Genomic DNA, 25,105 nt, shown 5'->3' on the forward strand with positions numbered 1-25,105 from the left:
TTGCTTTGTTACTCTGCATGTTCTTTGAATGGATGTTTTTTACTACTGCAAAATGTAAAAACTAAGTAAAATCTGAACAGTTTCTTTATCAGGCTGGTGTTCCAGTAGCATAGGTTATGACAGTTCATATTGCACTTCTGTAATAACTTGATCTTGGGATGTGTTTTATAGGGTTCATGGTAGCATAGAATTTGCTGGAGTAAAAAGATCAAGGGAAAACTGCCTCCTGTTCTAATGTATATGTTGTGAAGCAAGCTTCTTTATTAGACGACTTTGATCAAAAACATGTGTCTTGGGGTGCTTGTCACCACTTCTCTTACTGTTAATGACTCTTACTCTCTTCTTACTCTCTTAAAAGAATCTGTGATTTTGAGCAATTTTGAACATATAAAGTGATTGATATATGACCCAAGTGATGAAGTTTAGTTATACTCTTTATTATTTAATAATGTCAGTTTCAAATTTGTTGCTCTTAATTATTTGGCAGTTATACTTTGCTGCTGCAAAATGTGTTGGAGATACTGAGGTGTAAGTCAAGCCTGCACTTGAGAACACGATGACTTACAGATCTTCTTGTTAAGTGGCAGAAGCATCCAGTTCAAATCCGTTATTTCAGGATGGCACTCTCAGTGTAGGGTAATGGCCAATTCTGGTGAGTGCTTAACCCTGTTCTTAATGTCTGATGGTTATGGTGCTCTCTAAAAGTAGTCCTTTGACCTTTTGTGAAGTCAGCATGAAGATAGGTGCAGCTCTGTTTAAGTGCCTTAACTGTTAACAAATTAAGTCTTTAAACTTTTGAGCAATTTTATCCTTAATCCCTTATCCTTATTCTCTGACCTTAATTTAATGCTAGGAAAGAAATATCTAGATGGAAAAACTTGTTAAGCATTGATCTCTGAGCTCTTTAGACTTCTAGTGTAGGATCTCATTGTCATAACTGCACATTAAAGATTCTTGCACAGTGATTTCTTGTACTATATGAAAAAAATAGAGCTATCTGTGAGTTAATAAATGGGGCTTTTAATAGGTTATATTAAGATTCCTACCTGCCTTTATGCTCAGGAAATTTAAGAGGCTATTTCCATGTCTCTTGATGGATCAGACTTACAATTTCTGATTTTGCACGCTAGGAATCCTTAGACAGCTTGTTCTTGGAGCTCTTGCCAGCCCCACTGAAGATTGTACCAGTCTAGCTTTTCTATTTAACCTGGGGCATTGTAAACCTGAAAGTAGATACCAGTTCTCCCATGGTGCACTCGGACATACTTTAAAATGTTCAGACGCATGATTTAATGGGATGAAAATACTGTTTTTACCCACATGAAAGATTCTGCAGAGCAAGAGAGCCAGATATTCTCTCTAAGGGTATACCTGAACAGCAGTTGAAGACAATAGTAATGTGCAAAAGTGGATGTGTGCACATTTATGTAGATAAAACATGATATGGAGATTGGTGGGAGAGAACTGAGAGAGAAAGAGAGAAAGAAATAAGATGAAGCCCATACGGGCGGTCTTGCAGTACATACTGCCTAATCTGAACTGCTGTTACAAGGCTAACTATCTGTGCTAGCTTTAATCTAGACTTTTTTTAGGGTAAGTCTGAATATATCCTCATTACATATGCATTCTCACTGTATGGATATTCAGATAGCTATTGGGCTCTGCCAGACTAGCACCAGATCTGCCAGTTGAGGCATCCGAGGTCAATTTATCTTGGACAGTTTGCTGTTTATTCTGTGTTTCCATCTGTGATCTACTGAGTAAAATTGATGCTTGTAAACGCAATGCTATTCTTGAGAATCCTTTGGAATTACATACATTGTATGTCACTTCCGGAAGTCTCCACTTTTTAAAGGTAGACTCCTGCATTCATTTTGGATATGGAATTCCCACTGTATTCTTAAGGCTAACAAGATGTCAAACGAGTGAGATGTGGAGGAGGTGATGTTGCCTTAATTTGTCGATGATCAGCAAGTCTGAAATAATCCTTTGATTGCAGCAGGTTTTAGAAGTGTTTGAAAAAATACCTTTTTGGTATGCCTCTAAAATAGTTCTCTTCTGTATACCTGAACTTTCAAAAAATACAGTTTTTCAATACCTGGGGAGACTTTGCTTCCTTCAATGCTTAACTTCTAAACAGAGAAACTTCGGTAATGAATTTCAGTGATGCAGCACTAGTCAGAACGATCCACTGTATTCTTGGGCTGGAAAACATTTGGGAAGTCTCACATTTTATGGTTATTTTTCACATGTGGATTTTATTTTAAGAATGAGATGCATACTTCTGTGAATGTTTGAGACAAACACCCTACCCTTCATTGTAGGGTGCTTAGAATTAACTTCCTGAAATGGATCTCTCTCCCACTAATCCAAGGCTGCTCGAGGAGCAGATGCCAGTGAAATATGTCCAAACTCTTGGTCCTTGAATTGGATATAGCGTGTTGTTCCTCTAATTTGGAGCAGTTGTCCAGGACGGCAGCGTCAGATGCAATCACTCTGGATTTGGGTTTTTTGTTTGTTTGGGTGTTTTTCTATAGAAGGTGGAAAATCCTACTTGGCTTTTTTTGTTTCAGGCTGTTGACAGATGGGCACTGTAATGTAGACAAGAACATACTTAACAGCTTCAGCACCTTGCATCTCCCACAGTAACTAGCTATGCAAGCGTAAGTGTGCTACAAACTAGGCTAAAAAACATTCTGTAAGCTTTCTGAGGAAGTATCTTTTTTTTACTGTAATAATGAGCCTATTTCCGATTCAAAAACTAATTTGTGATGGTGGTGAGAACCCTATGCTTCCATACGCTGGTGTTTTTAACTGTGGCATGGGAAGTCTAAAAACTAGTTGTGAGAGATGACCTTCAAATGCTAAGAGGGTCGCCACTGAGCCCCAAAACTTAAAATACTAAGCAAATTTATTACTGTTTTGTAATGTTGTAATGAAGTTCTTACTGCTGCCTTTGCAAAGTGACTGATTTATACAATCCATCTCAGTTTATTTCAGATTTATTGCAAAAATGCTCTCCTCTTAAATGCTAAAATGAATAAAGTGAGAGAGACTGAGTACTTTAATGACTTGTATGTCATGAGGAAAATTCGGTGGAAGTAGAGAACAAACTATACTGCCTGTCTCAGTAACAACTAAATCTTGCTAATTCAAGGGGAAAAACAAGTACAGGCAGGAAATGCTGGAAATGATACTTTCGGCATTTCTGTGCCTGGTTGTGTGGTTTGGGTTTTTTTGTTTTTTTTTTTTTGTTGTTGTTGGTTTGTTTTTTCTTTTTGAGAACTTTAAATGCAATCTTCAAGGGTTGCATGTGTTCTCTTAAAACTACACTAATGCTTCACATTCATGTTTGCTAAAAGATGATAAACATTTTTATTCAGTTTCTGGATTGTTATAAAATATTATAAACTGATCCTTAGAATTCAGTGAGTGTATACATGTGCTGAAGATAAAAGCTTATATTTATTTGAATGTGATCTAGTCTTTTTTCCAGCTTCACTGTTAAGGTCTTTTAACTGTGACTGTGGTAGAATGAATTTTATTACGCTGACCCTTTACTGAAAGCATCTGTACAGTACTCTTTTCCTCTTTCTTTTTTCTCTTTCAACATGAAAATGACTAGGAAAACATGAACTTCTTTTTTTCCCCTTTGACAGAAATCATGCAGCATTTATAATCCCATTGCCAACAAGGGTCACTTGTATGGATAGCCCTATCAACAAGGAATAGCTTGCATAAATTTCAGATTATTTCAGCCATCTGTTTAATAATCTACTGTTGCATCAAAATAGCATCTTAGAGTAAATGCAATTTAGAGATTTTTTTTTTTACATATATTTGTATATATGTGTATACACACAGTTGTATACCAGTGCTTCTTGTTTCTATACGCTTCTGGGCAGGTAACAATAAATTTATGGGTAGAGGAAAAGCCATAGAGGATATCAGAGGGGAGGGAAAGCAGTACTTGATTTGGAGTCTGTCAACTGATAAATCTATAGTTGAAATGTATTGCTTTTTGTGGTTGTTAGCTACAAATCACTGGATAGTAAGCTAGCTCTGTGAACACAGGTTTCTTAGACATCAGATGATGGTACTCCTACTAGGGTGACAGGAAGGAAAGTTCTTAATCTGGATGTGCCAGGTGAGTTTGTGGCATACTTCTGTGCAGATTTGGAATTTGAGTGGCTGAATTACTTCAGCAAAGCTCTAATAGCTCTTAGCACAAACTAAGAGCAGGTGTATATTTTTATTCCTGCTGTCGTTTAGGGAATATTTTAACCTTTTTTGGTGTCTTGGGGGGTGGAGGAAGGGGCATGCAGAAGACTTACAATATGAATAGAAAGGATGATCCTAGGCAAGAACTAGAGATTCTAAGTAACATCTGCCTCATCTGACTTCTTAGTGCCCAAACCATTCAACTAAAGCGTACACCAGCAGAATCCACATTGGGTGGCGGGGAGCAGAATCGTACCAACCAAGAAGTCTCTCGTGCTGACCCATTTCATTTCAGCGCGACTCCCTTCGCAGAAGACCAGCCTCGTGACTTGTTAGGCCCATCCTCCACTGAACTATCAGCGCAGACTTAGGCGCCGAGTTGCATGCGACTGTTTTCAATGCCACATTGGAAAGGTGGGAGCCCACTAGGTGGTGCCAGAAGGCCTGCGCACTGTTAGTGCCACAGCGGGCGACCAGCCTTCTTAGGAGCTGCAGGCCTGTAGTTAGCATCAGAGAGGTGTATATCCTGGTTTTACAGCTGTGTATCGCCACAGCTATGTTTTTGTACTATGTAATGTAACATCCCTCTTCAGTGTTGATAGTAGGGTCCTGAAGCTTTAGGTAGCGTGCCGTAAACAATTGTGCTGCGGGTCACGAGGAAATGCATGTAATTTCAGGGGAAGCAAGTGTGGAGCTTATTTAAAATGTCTGTATTTTCATGGAGTTAAAGGCTCATGTAACAAAGATTTTATTTTAATGCTTCTAACCAATTATGGGTTTATGGAGGGGGTTAAACCAGTTCAGAAGAAAAGCTATGTAGTCTGTGCGTACTAAGTGTGCATGCTGTTTTTTCCTCCTTTTGCCTTTACATTGCAAAAAAGAAAAAAAAAAATAAGCATAGGGCGATACTTGTATTTTCTCCTGTTCTGCTGCTGCCTTCCTCCCTGTCCCTACCCTGATAGTATGATTGTACTAGTTTCATTAAAACTAGTATGATGAATGACATTAAATTCAAAATGCAAAATAAATAGAACAATACAATACAAAGTATTCACCTAGCTGATACATTCATTTTTTTATAAGTGTGTCCTGACCTAAAAAGGAAATCACACTCTGAATATCTTTATTTTATTTTTTTGTAAAAACAAGCTAAATGACCAGGCTGGTGAGTAGCTGGAGCTGACGGCTAATTAGAAGCATGTCTGTCTTCAAGTGAAAACCTGCCAATGAGTTGCTGGGGACACAGGTGCGGGGGCGTGGGTGACAAGTGCTGTGACTGGTAGGCTGGGACACCTCTCATCTGAAAGTTACTGGTAGGGGGTAAAGACAGTATAGTATATTCTGGATGTGTTAGGTTGGCTCCAAAAATACTGCATGTGTTGTGGTTGCTATATGAAAGAACAAAGTGGTGAGTTTAGGATTGGTACGCTAGGCTGTTATTAAAAAGGCTGACATCTGTTTTCAGAAGTCCTACTGAAATATTTCAAAGAGGCTTAATGATCGCTTCAGATTGTTCAAATACTAAACTCCAATGCTGTTAACAGAATTACACTCAAAAATAGATTGCTTCATAAGGCAACTAAAGTACATCCTTCTAACAAGGAATTTCCATTCTTCCTTAACAGAATGGCTTGTTGCTACTTAGTATGTCACAAGCCCATTAAAAATTGTTGTACTGTGTATGGAACGTGGTATTCTTAGATATTGGGGTTTTTAATAAAATTTTGTAAAAAAAAAAAAAAAAAAAAAAGTTTTGAACTCCATGAGTTGACTTTAATATGAGAGGAAAAAAAGGAAAAAGATTTATAGCATATACATGATAACATTAAATGTGCTTTTTGTTGTTCATCATATTTAAAATTCAAAGTTGTGTGTTTTCTGGCTTCTTTTTAGTATGGCAAATGAGACTTAGTTATGCGTACTTTAAAATTCAAGATGTTACTGAAGTACATCAAATTATCTTTAGAATATCTGTTTTTAATCTCTCTTTATTAATGTCTTCAGAACTGTCGGTGTGAAACTGAAATGTTAAGAATTCAGAATACTAATTTTAGAAGAGTTTACTTACAGCTTTCACAGAAAGTAAATGAAACTTCAGGTGTTGAATTAGTGGAAGTTACTGGCTTAGTTTCTAGAAAATCTGTTTGAACTGGTGAATCAGCTTCTCACTTGAGCAGTCTGGTGTCCTTGGGTTCAGAGAGCACAGTGAAACACTTCATTAAGCGTTAGCAAATGAATTGTGACTTTAAAGGATTAGGAAGTCGTCTTTTCCTTTTAAGAGGTGTTATTTCAAATTTGTGCAGTAATTGTGAGCGGAGACAGATCATTCCAATAAAGCACTTGTTAACCAGTAGAAAGTCAAAACCTGTTTTTTGTTTGTATTTATTTATTTATTGATAAATATAGCTACAGAACCAGTGAAATTAGTGTCTATACAGTACCTTACAATTTGTTTGCCATGGATTGGAAATCTGAGGGGGGAAGAAAAACATAATGTGTAACGATGTTACAAAATATTTTCAACTTCTTCGATAACAAGTCAACAGCTTACTGGAAAAGAGTGTTTTTAGTTGCTAAGTCTTCATATTTTTCATATTTTTTAAAAAGTTAAATTACAAGTATAATATTAAAGTTCATTCTCTCTAAACCATAATATCTCATCTGGAGAAAGTGGTTTTCTTTTGCATGTGTACACAGTGCCTAAGAGACTGAATATGGAAATACATCAGACCAATGCTCTGAATTTAGAATTTGTTTCAATAATTGGAGGTGCCTCTGCACTAATCTGTTTTAATCTATAGTAAAATGTTTTTGATGGCTTCAGTAGAAAAAAAAATGCTTACCTTTTGTTCTAGTTAAATAGTTAAGCAAACTAATTGCTTCCTGTTGTTTCTTTAAATGCTTTTTAAATCTTGAATATTGTTCTTCTGGTACTGTTCACAATTACTGTATATAATTGGCAGCTTTCAGGAGAGATGGAGTGTGGAAAAACTGTTAAGTTCCTTTAAATGGGTTTTTAGCTTCAGTCTCTCAAATTCTCACAACTTCCTGGCTATGGATGTCTAAAAAGCTTGCTCTTCCTTATATAGCAGAGATCCTTCCGAAAACTACGAATTGCCAAATGCTTGCTTAAACTAGGAACACTAGCAATTAGTATGTGATTTTGTTTGTCTGTTGCTCTTTATTCCTGGGAATATTGGTCTATGTTGCTCTAATATTCCCAGGAATTAGTGGATATGATTCATGGCAGAGCAAAGTGTTAGAAGGTATAAATGCAGGTTCCTGTGTAATACCTGTACCATACCTCAGGGCACTTCCTTGTATGTTCCCTTGTTCAATAAGGCGTGAACACAGGGTGCACCTTCTCCCGCCACTGGGACACTAGTTAGGGGCTTTCCTCCGTGTTTGACCCCTCGGTCACACTTTTGTCAAAATTGACAGCAGCTTCCAAAGCTGCTGTGGGGAAGAGGGAGGTGCAAGGGAGCCTCGGCCAACACTGACTGACAGATTACAGGGAACGTGATTACAGCAGTCACGTTTCTTAAGGAAACCAGGCTAGAAGGATGAGCTTACCTAACCTGTTTTAGCCACGGGCAGCATAGAAATGAATGGATTAATCAGGATAAATGTCTGCTGTCCAGAGATGTTACTCTGAAATCTGTTGATGTGATTCTTCCAACTGTTTTAGGAGATTGCAAATGTCTCTAACTAAAGCCTTGAAAAGAACTTTAAGAAGTTGTCCTCACTTATCTGCTTTGTATAGAGGAATGTGATGACTAAACGTTTCAAGAATCTAATGAATTTAGGTATAGAGAATCACCAACCACTTCTGCAGATCTTCTATAAACTAGTGACTTGGCCAACAAACTGGCAGGTCAAGTAGTTGTTGCAATAGAACTTGTGGTTTCGGTATCGTTTAAGTCTTAATTTTTTTTTTTTCCCCTGCAGAATCTTTTAAACTTATCTGTAGAGAATTAATTCTGCTATGTGGGTTTGAAGCATTTTATCTTTAACAAATGGAAGTAGTTGATTTGTGCTTTACCTCTGGTGAAGGTAGTGCAGTTTTCTCTGGTTTCAGGCAGAAACTAAGCTGAACTCAACTAAATGCCTTTCAAGAAGCTTTTCTATGTACTGCTGTCTGTGGATAACTCTGGTAGCTTTAATTACTTTCCTGTTCTTTTACAGTACATGGAACTTGCACTGTGTACATGAGGAAAGGTACCAGCCCAAGTATTTGTTTGGCTGTCTTCTTGCCTACCTGCCCTCTCTTTGCTGAATGTGTTCAGAGTAACAGAATATGAAGTGATATCTTACTGAACACAAAAGCAGAAATTTTGTTTCACTTTAATGCTTATCTTAACCAAGTCTCATATCAGGCTGTTTATGCTTTCTGTTTTGTTTTTCAGAGTACTATAATTCAAAGTGCTGCTTCTGCATTTGGTGAAGAAAAAATCCATGGTTGGATGGTGGATTAATAAGTAGTTGTCCTATTCTAAGAGTAAGAAGATATTTTGGGAGTTGGGAAGAACTGGATTTTCACCCTAGTCCAGCAGCTTTGCTGCTCACTTAAACACAGATGAATGAAGACCCCATTTGGAAAATCACCAGGTCAGCGGTCCAGAGCTGATGCAGGTGAGGTGGTTTTGTTTTTTAGTGGGTAAAAAAAAGTGTTCTTATTCTGTAGACTTCCTTATGTACTTACTAATGGCTCTATGAAGCTCTGTTTTAAGTGATTAGTTTTGTTATGGAAACTGTTGAATTGAAAAGGCATACATAAGTTTAATTTAGCAGCACAGATTTAGATAAAAGAAATGTTTAGTAGCCTATAATATCAAAGTTTTCGTAGAACCGTAAGTTAAGTGCAGCTCTAAAAAGGAAAGAAAACAATGTGTGGTAAAAGTAGACTGACGTTTTTAGGGGAAAATTGCTCTTTTGCTCATTCCAGAAGTGTTGGTTGAGTGAACAGTGGAGTAATGTATTCCCCATATTTATAAGTTGCTGTAAAACTCTTAATGGTTTGGTAGAAGCAGATTAACTAGTAATTGTAAAAGAGCGTCTCTTGAAAACAGTTTGGAAAGGTCTTTCTAAATGTACGCAAAGGTTATTACTACAAAATGTGTTCCCTAAATTTAAATAGGTTAGTCAAAGTATTTTAAAGCAGTTCTTTATTCAAGGAAAGCCAAAACACCTTTGTGACTGGTTAGGCAAATTCTAAGTTTTACAGCTTAATAGGCTAATGAATCTCAGATAGTCTTGTGCACTTTGTAATAAGGATTATCAGCACTGACAATGAAAGAATCAAGTTACCAACCAAAAATTGCTCTGTGTGCTGATATTTGGTCCTGTATAAGCTAAGGCAGACTGTTTCAGCTGCACATTCTGCTAGGACTAGTACGCAGGACAGGGACTAGAAATTATCATTTGCAAGTTGAGAATTCTACTAGTATTTGGAGAATGAAAATGTTAAAAACAAATGTTGTTCATTCTTCTCTTTAATTATTTGCTTTTTTGTTGAGCTTATTTGAGAAATGCAACTTTGTTTATTTAGTCTTTTTTTTTTCCTCTTCTGAAATGACTTCATGTTTTTCAGTGGAAAAAAAATGCCATTCGTATTTCATATTGCAGCAGAATCTCACTAGTGACCAGTGCAGAGAGAAACTTTGTAGACACACAGTGCATCGAATGGCCTATTGGTGCCTTTCTAAAAAATTGCATGAAACCAAATGAGTTTCATATGAAATTGGGAAAGCTCAGCAAGTTTTTAAAAATACACAAGCAATATTCCATTCTGGTGCTTTCAATTACTTGCCCGGTTCATTCAGAAGTAAAGTAACTGACACTAGAAGATTTCTTTGGAAGCTTTTTGGTAACTTTTAAAAACCATTTTTACCTGTGACTAGTCATCTGAAAAATCTAGCAATTTCAAAGATAACTCCTGCAAATATTTTTAATAGATGGTTTCAAAGGAGATACCCAGTGCAAACTTCTAGATATTTGTTTCAATGACTTTTTGTTCATACAACCAACTCAGTGAGTCATCCTTCCTCTTGACACCACTAGATTATCTATGGAAGGAGAATTGTAGTCCTTAAGAAAAAAGAAAGGAAAGCAAGTTTTGACCTGCCACTTTATTCCAGTATTGCTACTTCTAAGCCTTGGTTGGGTACTGTGAGAGTTTAAAGAATTCATATGCTAGGTTCTTAAGGTTTAAGGTAAAAAATTTTGTCTAACAATCTAATTGTGATATACCATGAACAATAATAACAGCACAGATCTGACATCTTATAATGTGAAATTTATGTAGAGGGTAACTTTTGGGCTAGTGGGTTTTTTTTTTTTAATTTAAGCTAGATAATTTTACTGTATTAACATGTTGAATAGAAAAATTCACTACCTGTTGTCTTCCTAAGACTATTACAGAAAAGAGAGGGAGTGTATTCATAGAGTTGGTCATACTTTCCACTATTATTTCATTATAGTTTACCCTTTAATTGGCACCTTCATTCTGCCCCATGCAAAATCTTTGTTATAGTGGAACTCAGATATCTTCAGATGCTATTTTTGCTTTGTAGTATACAACAGTTTAGTACTTAGGTCTTTATCTTTTTCTGTACAATGGGATGGGGACAGACTTACCTGCTGTAAGTTGCTTAATTATAGATACATACCAGGAAAGAGTGCAACAGGTTGCCATCATTAGGAGACTGCATAGCCCACTCTACAATGAAGATAGGGTATGAGATTCTTGAACATAAAGTTACTGAGCCCAGTAGAGTGTGTGTCTGCAGCCTCTACGATTTTACTAAAATATGGAGCAGCTTTCCAGGATGCAGTTTCAGTAGTTGAGCCAGCTGCTGTGCACATGGCATTGTGCCTGTGCCTATCTAGTTAGTGCATGATGGCCCTCCTCATTATAGAGGAATGTACTTTTTTTTTTCCCATTAATAGCATCTAATATGATTGGCTGTAAGATAAGTTGTGATTACCCTCGTTGTGTTTACATTTACATTTAGGTTTTTCGAGTCATCTCTTGCTTTATGCTGTAGAAGTAAGTCATGGTCCTCTACAGCCCTTCCTAGTTGGTGGAATTCTGTGCCTCTGGGAGGTAACAAACTGTGGTGGCCAGAAACAATCCCAGTGTCTTTACTGGATGGCTTGAAGAGATAAAGTAATATCTTAATAAAGAAAAGAGCTAGAAAGCATTGAGTAGCATACTGGTTATGTAGTTTGTTCAATTTAAAAGCAAGTACAATTTTTTGGGGTACTATGCCCCTATTAGGACAAGAGATCTCACTCCTAGATGTGATTTGGTTAAAATTGTAGTGAAATCTTTCGGCAGAGTCAGGAATTCATTTTACCACTATGCTCCTCGTCTGTTTTGATTAAAAGAACTCTCTTCCTTCCCCAAACTCTTTAAGTTGACATTAAGCAATATTAGGTCTAATAGTGTGTGAATAAACATGCCTACAGCCTTCTTGGGTCCCTAAAAGTAATTTTGAAATAGTCACCGGGTCAAGAATAATTCCTATGTGATTATATGGTTTTCTTGCAGCAGGCTCTGCCATATAATTTAAAAATATTGAGCTTGCTGCCTGTTGTGAAGACAGCAAATACTGTGAGAAATAAGATGCTGTGGTATGTTTTGAAGAACCCACCTAATTTTGAGGGACTGAGTGGAGGGTGCCATCTAATGTGACAACAATAAAAACATTGCTAGTAATTTCTCCTGTCTTTATCCCTATTCTGTCCTCCTTTTTCTCATCCCTCCTGTCCCCCCCAAGCCAAAATGTGCACTCCCCTTTGACTCAATAGTGTGAAAGAAAGTTTATTTCTGTTACTGTTATTCTTTCTCTGTAAGAGTGAAGTAAGGTAGAAGGATTCAGAAATAAGGTTTGAAGGAAGCTTCACTGTTGAATTATAAGGATCTATTTTAAGAATCCATTATAGGCAGAATTAACCCAGGCTCAAAAAGCACATTGTTTGACCAAGCTGACAATTAAATGCTGAATTCTATTGCTGTAGACTGGGACTTGAAGTTTGTGTTGACTTTCAGTTACAAAAAAACATTTATTTTTGTAGTAGTCTTAAGAGATTGAGCAATAAATGTTTTTCCTCAGATCTATCAACATTTGAGTGTTTGCTGCTTGTTACAAAGAAGCGTAAAAATAATCCAATTACTTTAAATTTTGTTTAGTAATAAGTCTTTTATAGAAGACTAAGAATTCAAGGTTAACTTAATCGTACAAAGTTTATTTTGTCTAAAAACATGGGTTTTCAGAGTGTTCTGGTTAGAATTGTAGTGCTTGTCATTCCACAGTTATAAGGAGATAAAGGATGTGAATTTAAACCCTTGCAATCAGTGGCATTCATGCTATATAGAATCTGATAACTCTCCATTATGTTCTCTAGTTAGTACTAACATCTTTGAAGTCACGTTACTGCCTGAGGCCAAGCTCTGCTTGACCCCAAAACACTTGGTACACTAATTTTTTCACTTGGAAGATTTGTGTGACAGTATTGCCCTGGAAATTGCTGGGGAATTTTTAAATGCCTTTCTGCTGTGAATTAAGCACTTGACAGAGTGACTAATGCTAATTACGCTTCTGTGATAAATGAACAAGGTTTAGACAGTATTAGGGGTTTTGGGAGAGTTTGTATAAGCAAAATTGCTGCTTTGCTTATTACGTTTGGCAGCCTTTTTGCTGAAGGAGATCAGCAACTAAGCAGGAGCTTGTGAATTGGTGAAGTCCTATGCACAGTTGATTTGTTTCGTTAGTAAGATAAGATTTATGTCTGTCTTATGTTTTGATAGTTTTTCTTTCTGTAATCTAAGAAAAAGGGAAATAAGCAGGGCTAAAGCTATCTTGAAACACAAGAAGAAATTTAGTATCCTAATTCATCTTTAAATTCCTGTAGTGAAAAGAAAAACCAAACAGCATTTCTAAATATTGTTGTGAACCTGTTATAGTGAGCTTTGCCACTTTGAAGGAGTAGAGCTTGCAGCCCTCCAAAGACTGCTTTACATTATCTGCTCTAAACAAGCATTTAATCTTGGCATGAGTCATGTAATATTTCACAAGAGAGAAGAAAGTAATAGAGGTGCTTTTTGGTCCATAGCTATTCCTCTGTGTGTGACAGTGGTTGTTCACCAAATGTTTACCACTGATGTACAGCGCTTTTATGCTGCACATCAAATTCCATGTCTGTTTGGACATGGGGCCTTTTTGTGCCATCTCTGGCTTTTGGTGTAAGCCCTTGTTAGGGAAATGGTCTTTTGCATGCTTCTGTTGTACAAATGGGAATGTGTACATCTTCTTCTATTTTGAGGGTCAGAGCATTATTTAATGCATGATCTTCACAAGTGTGAAACCAGTTTCCTGAATATAAAAACTGTATTTGCTTGATACTTTTTTTTAATATCTGTAATTATCTTAGCTATTGTTTTAAAGCATTACTTTCTTTTAGATGCTTCATATAATGAACAGGAGAAGAAGCAGTTTGAGAAAGTTCTGGTGTGCTACTAGTTTTACCCAGCTATCATCTTAGTTTTTCTGTGGCTGAAAAGGGATCAGGCAGGGAAATCTGGTGTATTGTGTGTATATGTAGCTACTATGCCAATGCAACTGCTAAATCAAGCTGTCTTTCTGTATATGTGCTTGAACTCTGTGAGCACTTTGATTCTAATGCTTTTTTATCATACTTTATCACGCATACTTTTTATCATACTCTTGATTTCAGAATCTTCACTGATGAATGATTGCAAGGATTTTACTGGTGTACTGCTTGAGTATATCTTGTTAGCAGTAATGAAGATGTTTTTCAGAGGGAGAAAGAAAGCAGTACTGTTGACATCTTAACACTTCTTTTTTTTCCCTCCCTTTGAAGTTTAGAAACTACTCAGACTCTGTGTGGATGCTATTGTACTTGGCCTCTACAAGTAATTTGTAGAGTTATTGTGGTTCTCCAATTAAAATGGAAGTACTATATTGCTGAAATAATTCACTTGAATAAAGAAAGATTGAGGCAGGCAGATCATCAAGTAATTCTGCTTTTGTCCTTACTGTGTAAGGATAAAACTAAAAGATGTTAAACATAAGGATATTATGTTCTTCCATCTCCTTGTCTATAGCTGCTATAAGGAAGAGAAATGTTCAGTGAACTCCTGTTACAATTTCAGAGGATGTCTAGCCATTTGAAATGCTATACAGCTCAGTAATTTAACCTGAGATGTGCTTAAAAAGAGTTTGCGTTTCCTTGGGATATTAATGTATTCAGGCAATACAAAATACAAATATGAATTGTGGCCAATAGGCTTGTAGTCAGTACTAGGGCAGGTTTGTTCTAGGATCTTCACGTACCTTGCTGTCATCTCTTCTTTTAAGTAGGTTATGTTCATGTTAAATATCAACAGCACCCAGTAGTCTTAGCTTTCGTTTAGAGTTCGGTACATGAGCGAGCAAGCAAGTTCCTGTGATTGGGAACTGTTAAGCTCATTTTCACTTGACAGCGAAAAACGGTAACCAAAAGCCACCTTTCAAACTTATTTGAGTTTCATTGTAAGCATTTGGTAGTTTGCAGTGTGTCATTTCATGCATAAAGATCTTGGCCAAGAAATTCTGCTCCTAACTGAACTTGAGAAAGAAGATACCTGGCTGTTGAGCTTGAATCCTACCAAAATAAGAGGTGCCCAAGGTTAGGAGATAGTGAAGAGGGCTAACACCCATTCCCAATAGTTTGCACAGCTTCTCTGTGGTTCTTGCAGCCTCTGTGATAGGTTTTTTTCCCTACCCCTTCTGTGTTTCTGTAGAGTTCCTTTTCTATTCATTTTGGAAAGCTTTTGGCTTATGACCTCTCTTATGCCCTATATAATGTTCATAGAGTCCTTGAGCTGAGGACAGAAAACAAGTTCTGTGCTGAATCACTCAGCAGAATACGTGGATGCTTTCTATATACTGTATTAACCACTTGAACTGATTTAGCTTTATGTCATCAGCCAGTGAAGTAGAACGTGAAATCTGTGTGTTCATGGTCTTACAAGACTGTTCCTTTCCTGTGGGAGAACAGATTCTGAAGAATTGTTTTTGAACATTTTTTTCTCATATACCAAAGGAGCGGCTAATGATAGGATCAGAAAACTTGTTTAGTAGTAACAGTCAAGTTCTAAAGTCTGGGTTTCTAACCACACTTTTTGTGATATTTTATTTTCATTACTAGCTAATAGTTCTTATAAACATGCTCAAAGGGCAGCTCTAATTACTTGTAGTCTGAAATTGCAATTAGTATCTTTACTGTAGCTATTAGCGTGGAAGGCTTTGTTTTTGAAACTTGAACACTCCAGCTGTCATTACAACTGGAGATGCAGCTTCCCATGGATTTGGTACAATCTTGAGTGTTGGAAACATCAGATGTAGTCTTATTTTAATTGTGCTCTTTATGTCACTTTGTATATGTCCTCTTTTAGCATTTGAAATCCAAAGATTAAAATATTCATGAAAGATTTTAAGGTTAATATTGCTTTGGGGGCTTGACTGTCTTGTGTGACACTACAACTTATGAAAGTTAATTTGCAAAATATATATGGCAAAGCTATGCTAGGAACATGCACATAATGTTAAATTTAACAGAATTGATTTTTTGGACTTGTAGAGGAACTCTATGCATTTCTCTGTAGGTGTGAATTTAAGAAGCCAAAAATGAAATGCTAACACAGATCTAGAGGTGCATGAGGCTTTTTACTGATAGACATTTAAGTTACATATGTGTCAGTCCAATACTTTCTGATGCGGTTCTTCTAGGTATTCCACAAGTGGAGGTTTTACTGTTTAATATCATATTTACTTTTCTGAAGTTCTTTGATGTTACACCAGACTTTGATTTAGCAGAGTGATACAGCAATGTATTTAAATCACAATACAAGTACAAATTACACTTAGCTGAGTGTAACAATTGCAATGTACAGTTGAATCTCAAAACAAATGTGATTCTTGTTACTGGTGTGTATAATATGCTCACTGTCATGATGCTGAGTGACCCGGTAGCTGAGAAGGAAGAAATACATGGGTTGAAACCAGCTCAAGCCCATTGTTCTCTTCAGAGTTCTTTTGTTTTTTTAATACTGTGTTGGGGTCAGGCATGTGTGCACCTACCTACTTTGGTTTGCCCAACTTAAGGTGACAAATACTCTAGGACAAGCAGTTGCACAGCCAGCTGGTTTGCTCGACTGATGCAGCAGGTTATCTAGAGCAAAGACTGCCCTCGATCCCCTTTGGGTTGAGCTTTCTTTGCAACAGCAGTGGTCAGTCACTCCCTACATCCTTCCCTGAGCTTCATGGGTGCATTGCCTCTGCCCTGCCAGCCCTCCAGAGCTTTCCTATTGTAGGGGTTCACTGATTGACCACAACATGAAGTGTCTGAATTTTTTACATTTTGATATTCAAAAGGAGAACTGTTCTGTAAGATAGTCTTTTTGTCATTGTATATAAATGCACTTTATTTTGCAATAATTAATCATCATTTATATTGTAGGTCATGCAGGAGTCTCCGCCAGCATGATGAAGAAAAGAACTTCCCACAAGTAAGTTGTTAATATTTTTTCTAAAGTATAACTTTCAGTAACTGAAAGTACTGTTCTAGAAATGTATCTGTATTGTTCTAGTCTCTTTGCTCTTGAAAATCATGTGGAGCTGTATTTAGCCAGTACCTGCGTGTACAGTCAGACTTGAATTCTTTTGGGAGAGTGGTAGAAAGAACGTTTTGTTGGTAGACATCTAAACTTGATTTTGAATATTACGCCGGGAGAAACTTATCCTGTGAAAACAATTCTGTACTTTACTCTAGAAATCAGAGAGAAGGGATTGCAAGCCAGAAATTGGACATATGTACTACCACCCTAGGGTCTCTGCTATCTAGAACAGACCTGGTCCATTGTCACCAGGTCAATATAAAATTATTCATGTGAAGTATGCCTACTGAAAACCCAATCTGGATTCAATTTTAGAAATACTTAATCTTTGATTCACTACAACTCTAGCATTTTGGATTCTTAGCTTTTTTTTTTTCTTTTAAAGAGCATATTGAATTGCTTCTGCCACTAAGCTGCTGTTTGTGTGCAAAAGATACCTGCTTATCCTATACAGTCACAGCATGTATTTTCCCTACTATATTTTGAAATAGTAACAGCTAAATATTGATGAGTAAGTGTGAGAAAACAGAGGTAATAGTCTGGACGTGATTGATCTTAGTGTCTAACAGTTAGATGTTGCTTCTGGCTATGTCTCTGGTGGGAGAACTCTAAAACAAGCTGGGAAAGGTGAAACTTCTTAATGTTAATGGTTATACTTTATATAAAGTCCTGTAGTGGTGGTGTACACCATGCATCAACCTAAAATAATTTGTCTGGCAGGTGTATCTTCTACAATTAATATATTTGAATGAGTGTTTATCAGCTGTTTCCCAGACACATTTGATGTAAAACTACCCTAGTGCCCTCCACCAACTCTTCATTATCCATTGTTGCTTATCTCCTTACAAGGCAGAGAGAAACTTTTTTTTTTGTCTAGAGACGGGTAGAATTGGTTAAAACTTAATTTCTCTTGTTCTTTTTCAACCGCTCAGAGAGGAGTATATGATGGGAAGACTATCAGAGGTGGGTTGCCTTTTGTACTTGAGGGTGGCTAGATTTGTCTTTGTTGTTGATAAACACTTTTTAAATATCTGAATAGGTTGTATTTTTGTTAGCATAAAGGCTTTTATGGGGCATATTAATTTGTGATCCTAAGTCACGTGATTTTGGGGCATTTAATCTAAGCACCCAACTCTGTTTTATGTTAATTTAGCCTAGTTTAATTGATTTAAGAAACATTTAGTAAAGGTTATGCTTTGTGTCAGCCTGAGGTGACTTCATTTTCTGCTCACTCACTTCTCTGAGAATAAGAGGCTAGTATAGAGTTGTCTGTCTGATATTTGTTACTTGCGTTTTTGAAGTGTGCGGGTAACAGTAAGTAGTGATGTAGATGTGTTCATAGTTATTGATATCCCACTCGTTTACTATGTAAAAATGTATGCTGATAATACTTGGAGCTGTTACAGCCCACCATGAGTTAGTAGCGTAAACTTTGTCATTGATTTAGTTATGAAGACTTGTACGGTAATTATTTAAAGAAAAGAGGAACAAGCCTGGTGGCTCTTGAAGGCCTTAGGTGAGATTTTAAACTGGATTCAGAAGGTTTGAGGGTGATGGAGGAGCCAACAGGGTGGAAGAGGGCATGGTCCAGGAACTGAGGAGGTGATCGGATGAGCCATGTGGATTAGTCTTCCAAACTTTCTTTAACTACAATGGTAGTTAAGCATTGATCCCTTTTGGAAGGGGTTCCTATGGTTATAGGTCAACTACAAAATGGCAGTTCTTCCAAGTGCTCTGTCAGTGGCTAGTGATGGTCTCCATGAATATAAAGTTGATGCCACCGATGTTAGACCAGTTGGTAGTCTCTTGGCTCTCGTTCTTTCCACCCTTGATGCATAAGGAAAGAGTGTAAGTATAAACTAAAAGACACAGTGTAAGTATAAACTACTTCTGTCCTCATATGTTGTTCAGGTTTTTTGTAGCTGGCAATTCAAGAAATTTGAGGCAGAGGTGGTACCTAGAGTTGGACTACCAATGAATTTATCCCAGGTGCATTTCTGATCCCACTTTAAACTAACTTGTAATCTTGGCTCCAGCAGTGTCCTAAAAAAATGAATTTCACAACTGAATGATGGCTTTTCATGGAGCACAGAAAGTGCTTTAAAACTTCTGCTTCAACCTATGTGCCTCATAGTCTGAATGTTGTGAAAAGTAGTGAATAATTCTCTGATCACCATCCCGCTAGGTGTGACGGATAGTCTGTAGTATCAGCACAGTTCCAGTAAGTTTTGGGTCCTGTTTTCAATAACTTCTCTGCGCAGCACAATGAAAGACTGAAATTGTACTGACCATTGCTATTCTACTCAATAATATTTTATGGATTTCTGTTTTGTCCTTCTCAGTTGTGCCTTTTTTCATGTCTGAGGAGTATAGCTTTCTTTCATTCTTCTATGTTTTCCTTAATTTTAGTGTGGTGGTTTTTTCTCAGATAAGCAGAAAGAAAAATAGGATACCTAAATGGATAACTTAATTTGATGGTTTATTGGGAATTACTATCCTCCTTTTGTAGATGCTAGTTTGCCTTTTAAGCACAACCCTGAAAGAATAGTTTGCTGCTATCAGTCCTAAGCAGTTCTGCACTGCGCTGTTTTTTCTGGTAGCACCTGCCAAGAAAAAGTTTGTATGAGTGCCACTTAAATACAACCTTAAAAAGTAGGAAGACTTTGTTCTTTCTGTCTAGTCTCTAAATTTGTGAACTCTCTGATTTTGTTAATGAAGCTTTTTTGTGTAGTGGGGCTTTGCTTAACAACTTAATGCCTTTAAGATAAGGAAGAGGTTCTGAAACTTGCTAGGATCAAAGGGCCATTTACAGTGAGGACGTATCTGATACATCAAGAGCTATTTGCAGAAATTACTATTATCTGGTTTTCCTGGCTCCATAGGTTCTATGTATCTAGGGAAATCTGTTACCTCAATCTTTAAGATGAAATTATGTGGAATTTTAAAGATAATTCTAATAAAACAGAAGGAAAACATTTTGTCTGTTTTTCTGACTATAGCATCCCAAAAGGCTACGTACATTTGTGTTACTCTGCACATCACAAACAACATGCTGTTGAGATGAAAGGAGGTTTGATTTGGTTACTGTTGTCGAGTATGGAAGTATACTGGTAGCTATTATTTAATGTCAGTTAGAAACCTATGCTTTCTTTCTTATCACAGTTCAGATGCAAGCAAAAACAGTTTTTCTTTGGTAATTTATTAGTTTTAAAATCATATTTCTTACAATATGAGCCAAACAAGAATGAATGGCTGTTCAGCAGTAAAGCCTTCAGACAAAGAAAAACTTGAATTGCTACACCTAGCCGGTGCTTGACTTGTAACTGCATTTATAATGCTTTTTGCTCACTGCAAGGTGGGTTAGAACTCAGTTATTTACTCTTTCCATCATAATCTGTAAAGTGGCTGTGAAGCTTTTCACTTAATTGTTTTCATTTTAAACAGTGGGGAGTATTATGCTTTATATGTAGAAAGTAAAATTGGCCATGAGCTTGAACAAACTCATTTTCATTGTGCCCAAGGACTAGAGCTCTCATCTGTTTTCTCGTAATAAAATATTACTGAGGCTGTTATAATTCAGAGGGAAAAAAAAGTTAAGACTAGAGTAAAAACTAGACCACCTTTTAAGATGTACAGAATTTGAAAACACTAAAGTTTCTATGTAAAATTAGAACCAGCTCTGGGGGAATGCCTTTTAACTGGAAGAGGTTCACGTTCCTATAATAATCTGTGTTATCAAAGATAGGAATATATGGTACTCATGAAACTGCAGGCTGATTTTGTCAAAAAGATCACATCTTGACAAAAGTGGAAAGCTGACAAAAAGTGGAGTGCTGTGGAGCTCCCTGCTAAGATCCATCTTAATGGAGAATGCAAGTCTGGAGGGGGCACAAGCTGCTGGAGAAATTGCACATCTTGTTTTTAATAGTTACATTTAAATCTTCAGCATTATGCATTCTGATATCTTACAGCACTTTCATTATTCTGTAAGACTGCTCATGAGATTTCACTGGTACGATTGCTGTTTGTCTCTTTTGGGTCTTTATCATACACGGACTGTTCTGCTCTGAAAGCTTTCATCATTCCTGGAGACATTTCTTTTTGGTCACTCTCAGTAACCTAAGGATGAATGTTGTTTCCTGAAGTTGATGGTAATGGATAATTTTGAAACTGAATAATCTTTTTTAGATATTGCTTTTAGGCTTGCTGGTGTGTTGTGCATATTTAACTGCCATTTAAATGAAGTATGCTACAAGTGGTAACTAACCCAGAAATTTGTTTTAGAACTAGTTAACATTCATGTGAATGTTAAGTGGACAGCCCTCTAAATATCGTTTTAGGAATGGCTGTGCCTTGTAACATGCGAAAATACATATAATGGGCATATCTTGTCAGCAATATACTGTAGTAATATTCATGTGTTTCTTCTGTTTGTATTCAAAACTGTCAATTACTGTTCTTAATAACTGGATAGAATAAAATTTGGGTAACACTGTTTCAGTGGTTTGAAACTGTCAGCTTACAGGAATGCTCATCAGAACAGCAGCAGATGTTCACCAGAGGGAATCTTCCAGCGCAAGTTGCATAAAGGAAGCATAAAATACCGAGGAAGGGCAAAAAGTGTATTTAATCCACTTTCCATGTTAAGGAGTATTCCTTCTACTGCTGTTCCCTTTGCATATTTTTGTGTTGTGTTAAAAAGGAATGTTGGAGAAATGTTGTTGCTACCATGTGCCTTTAAAAACACTGGAAGTCAAAGATGTCTGTAAGTGCAGGGGGAAGCTGAATTTCTCTCAGGTGAGAATACAGGTTAGAAGTGAAAAAAATACCTGGGAAGATTTTTAGTCAGCCACCACTGTTTCCACTCATTTCCTTCTCCTGGGAGGTATTATGTTTGCTGTTCTGCAGGGAGCAACAAGGTAACAAAGTTATAATACTCTCAGGTAATGTTGTTTTTTGAGACCTGATTTAGGGTTTTAACAGGTAAGTTTTGCTTTTGACATTGTGTAGTGAGGGCTAAAATAGGTCTCAAACTCACTTTGGAAGCTGATATTATGAAAGCAACCTTATATAACATGTCAAAAGTGTTGCAGTACTTCTTAGTGTGTTTTTTTTTCTCTTTTTTCCAGTGGAGTATAATATGCTTTATACCTTAATTTGAGTAAGGTATACTGTTACACACATTAGAATTTAATGTGTCTTTATAATTTCAGCTTATTATGTGTAAATCGTGCCTTCTGAAAACACAGCATATAGCTCTTATCCAGAGTAGAATTTTGAGCATGTACTTTTTTTAATACTGTGTTTGTATCTGTGTACAGAAAGCATAGAAACAATGTGGGACCAAGCAAACCTATTTCTCAGCCACGAAGAAACATTGTAGGCTGCAGAATACAGCATGGATGGAAAGAAGGGAGCGGACCTGTAACACAATGGAAGGGCACAGTTCTTGATCAAGTTCCTGTAAATCCTTCTCTCTATCTTATAAAGTATGATGGATTTGATTGTGTGTATGGACTAGAACTGCACAAAGATGAAAGAGTTTCAGCACTTGAAGTTCTTCCAGACAGAGTTGGTAAGTGCTTTTTTCCTATGCACACATACACATATGTTGACATTTAATAATAAATGTTGTCCACTAATCTCTCCTGACTTTTCCCTGAGATAACATTTGAATTTTATTAGCTGAATTAATTTTTGTCACATGACAGGTAAATTAAATGTTCTGTTTAGATTTTCTTGATTTCACAAAGATTTGATGATGCCAGAGAATGTAGTGCTGTCTTTTGTCTTTAAATGGCATGCAGTACATTCTGTAGTCTTCCTCTTCCTTAGAGTCTTATCACTAACAAGCTTATGTAAAGTTAATATTGATATTTCTATTAAAATTGAAACTGAGCCAGCTGAGAAATGAAACTGAGCCAGCTATACATTGTCTGTTCTTTGTGTTTGGTGATGATGTTGCATTTTTTCCTCATGTGCTTTCTCTAATCATTAATATACATGGAAAAGGGGCATTTTCGAAGTGAAATAGCTTGACTTATGAAAACCAGACTTACTGGTTTTCATAATTAGCCCTGGATTGTTTAACTACAGTTTTTTTCAAACTGTAAAGTTCAAAAGGTTCAAGGGAACTAAACTCAAAACCTTCATTAATGAATTTGAAGAGCTGCTTCGCAATGGCCTCCCTTCCTCCCCCCCCCCCCATGTCCAAGTATGTATTTAAAATACAAACCTTCTTTGCTGTAGTCTTGATTGGTCTCACTTCAATACCTTGCATTATGATAGTTTGTCTAATCTGGAGGGTACAATGATGGAAAAATCGTGATAAGAATTGTTTTAACATGTTACCACTCCTAAAATTCTGCAATTCTTTAACATTAAACTCTGGAATAGACATTGTTTTGTATGTGAATTGACTTAAGTTTGTCAGATTTGTTCCTGAATCTAGATGAAGATTATTTTTGTGAAGACACATGTCTGTGCTTTTGAATGGACTTAACATGTGACCTGCTGTCATTTCAGCTTCATCTCGAATTAGTGATGCCCACCTGGCAGACACAATGATTGGCAAAGCTGTGGAACATATGTTTGAGACAGAGGATGGTTCAAAAGATGAATGGAGGGGGATGGTCTTGGCTCGAGCTCCTATTATGAACACATGGTTTTATATTACCTATGAGAAAGATCCTGTCTTGTACATGTACCAACTCTTAGATGATTATAAAGAAGGTGACCTTCGCATTATGCCTGATTCCAGTAAGTAGACCAGTTAGTTCTTTTTTTTCCTCTGGAAAGTGGCAGCTCTCTTTTGGCTTATGATTTATTTATAAAAAGGAGAGCTGACAAAATGTAAAAGGGAGTAACAAACAAGATCCATAAGTATCACAACTTACAAAGGTTACAGCACAACTGGAAACACATCTGGTGTAAACAACTTTTTTTGGAATATTTTACTTTAATCAATGATGAGGTATGCAAGGATGAGGTATACAGGAAAATTATTTTCTGTAATTATTCCTAATTCTGATAAAGATATGCATACTACTGTGGGAGAGATTACTCTGGATTTTTTTATGGACATTGGCGAGCTAGAAACCTTCCACTGTTGTTTTCTTACAGAAGTATCCTAGCGCCTTGAGATGACTCTGGATTTGTACTTCTGAAGCAGTTCTCGTAAGAATAATGTTTTGGGACCAGCTAATATAGTCAGATTAATTTTGAGTAGATGTGTTCGGTTGAAAGATCTTTGAGTAGCTTCTTGGAGGAAAGAAACACTAATCTTCTGAAAAGTCATTTTCTCTCACATGTTTAAACATATTAGTAGGAAAAATATTTTGATAAGTTAGGAGGGCTATTTTTTCTTCCTCTCTTGAAGTGAAAGTTATTTGAGTCTTTCCTGTTAATATAGAAGGATTTTTCACAGAATTTGGATAGCCAGTACAAAAAAGAGGGTACAAGACTGTAAAGCATATTGTACTCATTTCTCCCCTGCACCTAAAAAGCACGACTCTGACAGAGAGTCATTTTGTCATTAAAGTAAATTATTAATTAGGTTATCATGTTGTCTGGTTACACAATGCACTACATAAATATTAATTACAATTCATTCGTTGAGTTTCTGAGACTGTATTGTCAGATCTAGCACTGATGATAAATAGTCTGATAGCTGGATAAATAGGTGGGGCTTATTTGCATAACTTCTGTAGTAGTCTTGTTTTTAGTGTTTTTTTTCCAACCTAACAAAAAGCAACATATCTGTGGCTTGAAATGAATGAGCTGCAAATATTAACAGGAAAAAAAAAGTGACCTTTCTAAAAGGGGGGGGGGGGGAGAAAGCAAGGGTGTGTGTGTGTGTGTTTTTTGTTTTTTTTTAATTTGGCACCTCCAAATGTATCCTGCCTAAAATATTAAAAAGGGCTTGGGAGGTATTTTTAAATTCTTCTTTGGTAGGCTACTTTTTAGGCAATTTAAGTTCCCTTTTTCTTACACCTTAGATAAGGGAAAAGGCTTATATGCTTTCCATATTTAAGCATTAACTGGTTTTAATGCTCATCCTGAGACTACCTAGTATTTACCTCTGTTGCCAATACACTCTGAAGTATGAGCTACCTTTTCTGAATCTGAATACTTTTCAGATAATTAGTATTATATCCTTAAGTCAATGACTGGATATTAAAGGTGGTAGTTTTCAGATAGGAT

General features: G+C 36.7%; 1 protein-coding gene across 3 annotated transcripts in view; it reads left to right on the forward strand.

The window, feature by feature from the left end:
• Positions 1-25,105, forward strand: part of SPIN1 (spindlin 1) — a 52,170-nt gene that overhangs the window by 21,289 nt on the left and 5,776 nt on the right. For all 3 annotated transcript variants that reach the window (XM_067315180.1, XM_067315182.1, XM_067315181.1), the window contains exons 2-5: positions 8,628-8,853; positions 16,747-16,795; positions 22,225-22,478; positions 23,429-23,662. In XM_067315180.1, coding sequence (XP_067171281.1) covers positions 8,802-8,853; positions 16,747-16,795; positions 22,225-22,478; positions 23,429-23,662 — 589 coding nt within the window. In that variant the 5' untranslated portion in view covers positions 8,628-8,801. The remainder of the gene's footprint in view (positions 1-8,627; positions 8,854-16,746; positions 16,796-22,224; positions 22,479-23,428; positions 23,663-25,105) is intronic.

Source organism: Apteryx mantelli, chromosome Z (genome assembly GCF_036417845.1).
Source record: "Apteryx mantelli isolate bAptMan1 chromosome Z, bAptMan1.hap1, whole genome shotgun sequence".
NCBI classification, from domain to species: domain Eukaryota; kingdom Metazoa; phylum Chordata; class Aves; order Apterygiformes; family Apterygidae; genus Apteryx; species Apteryx mantelli.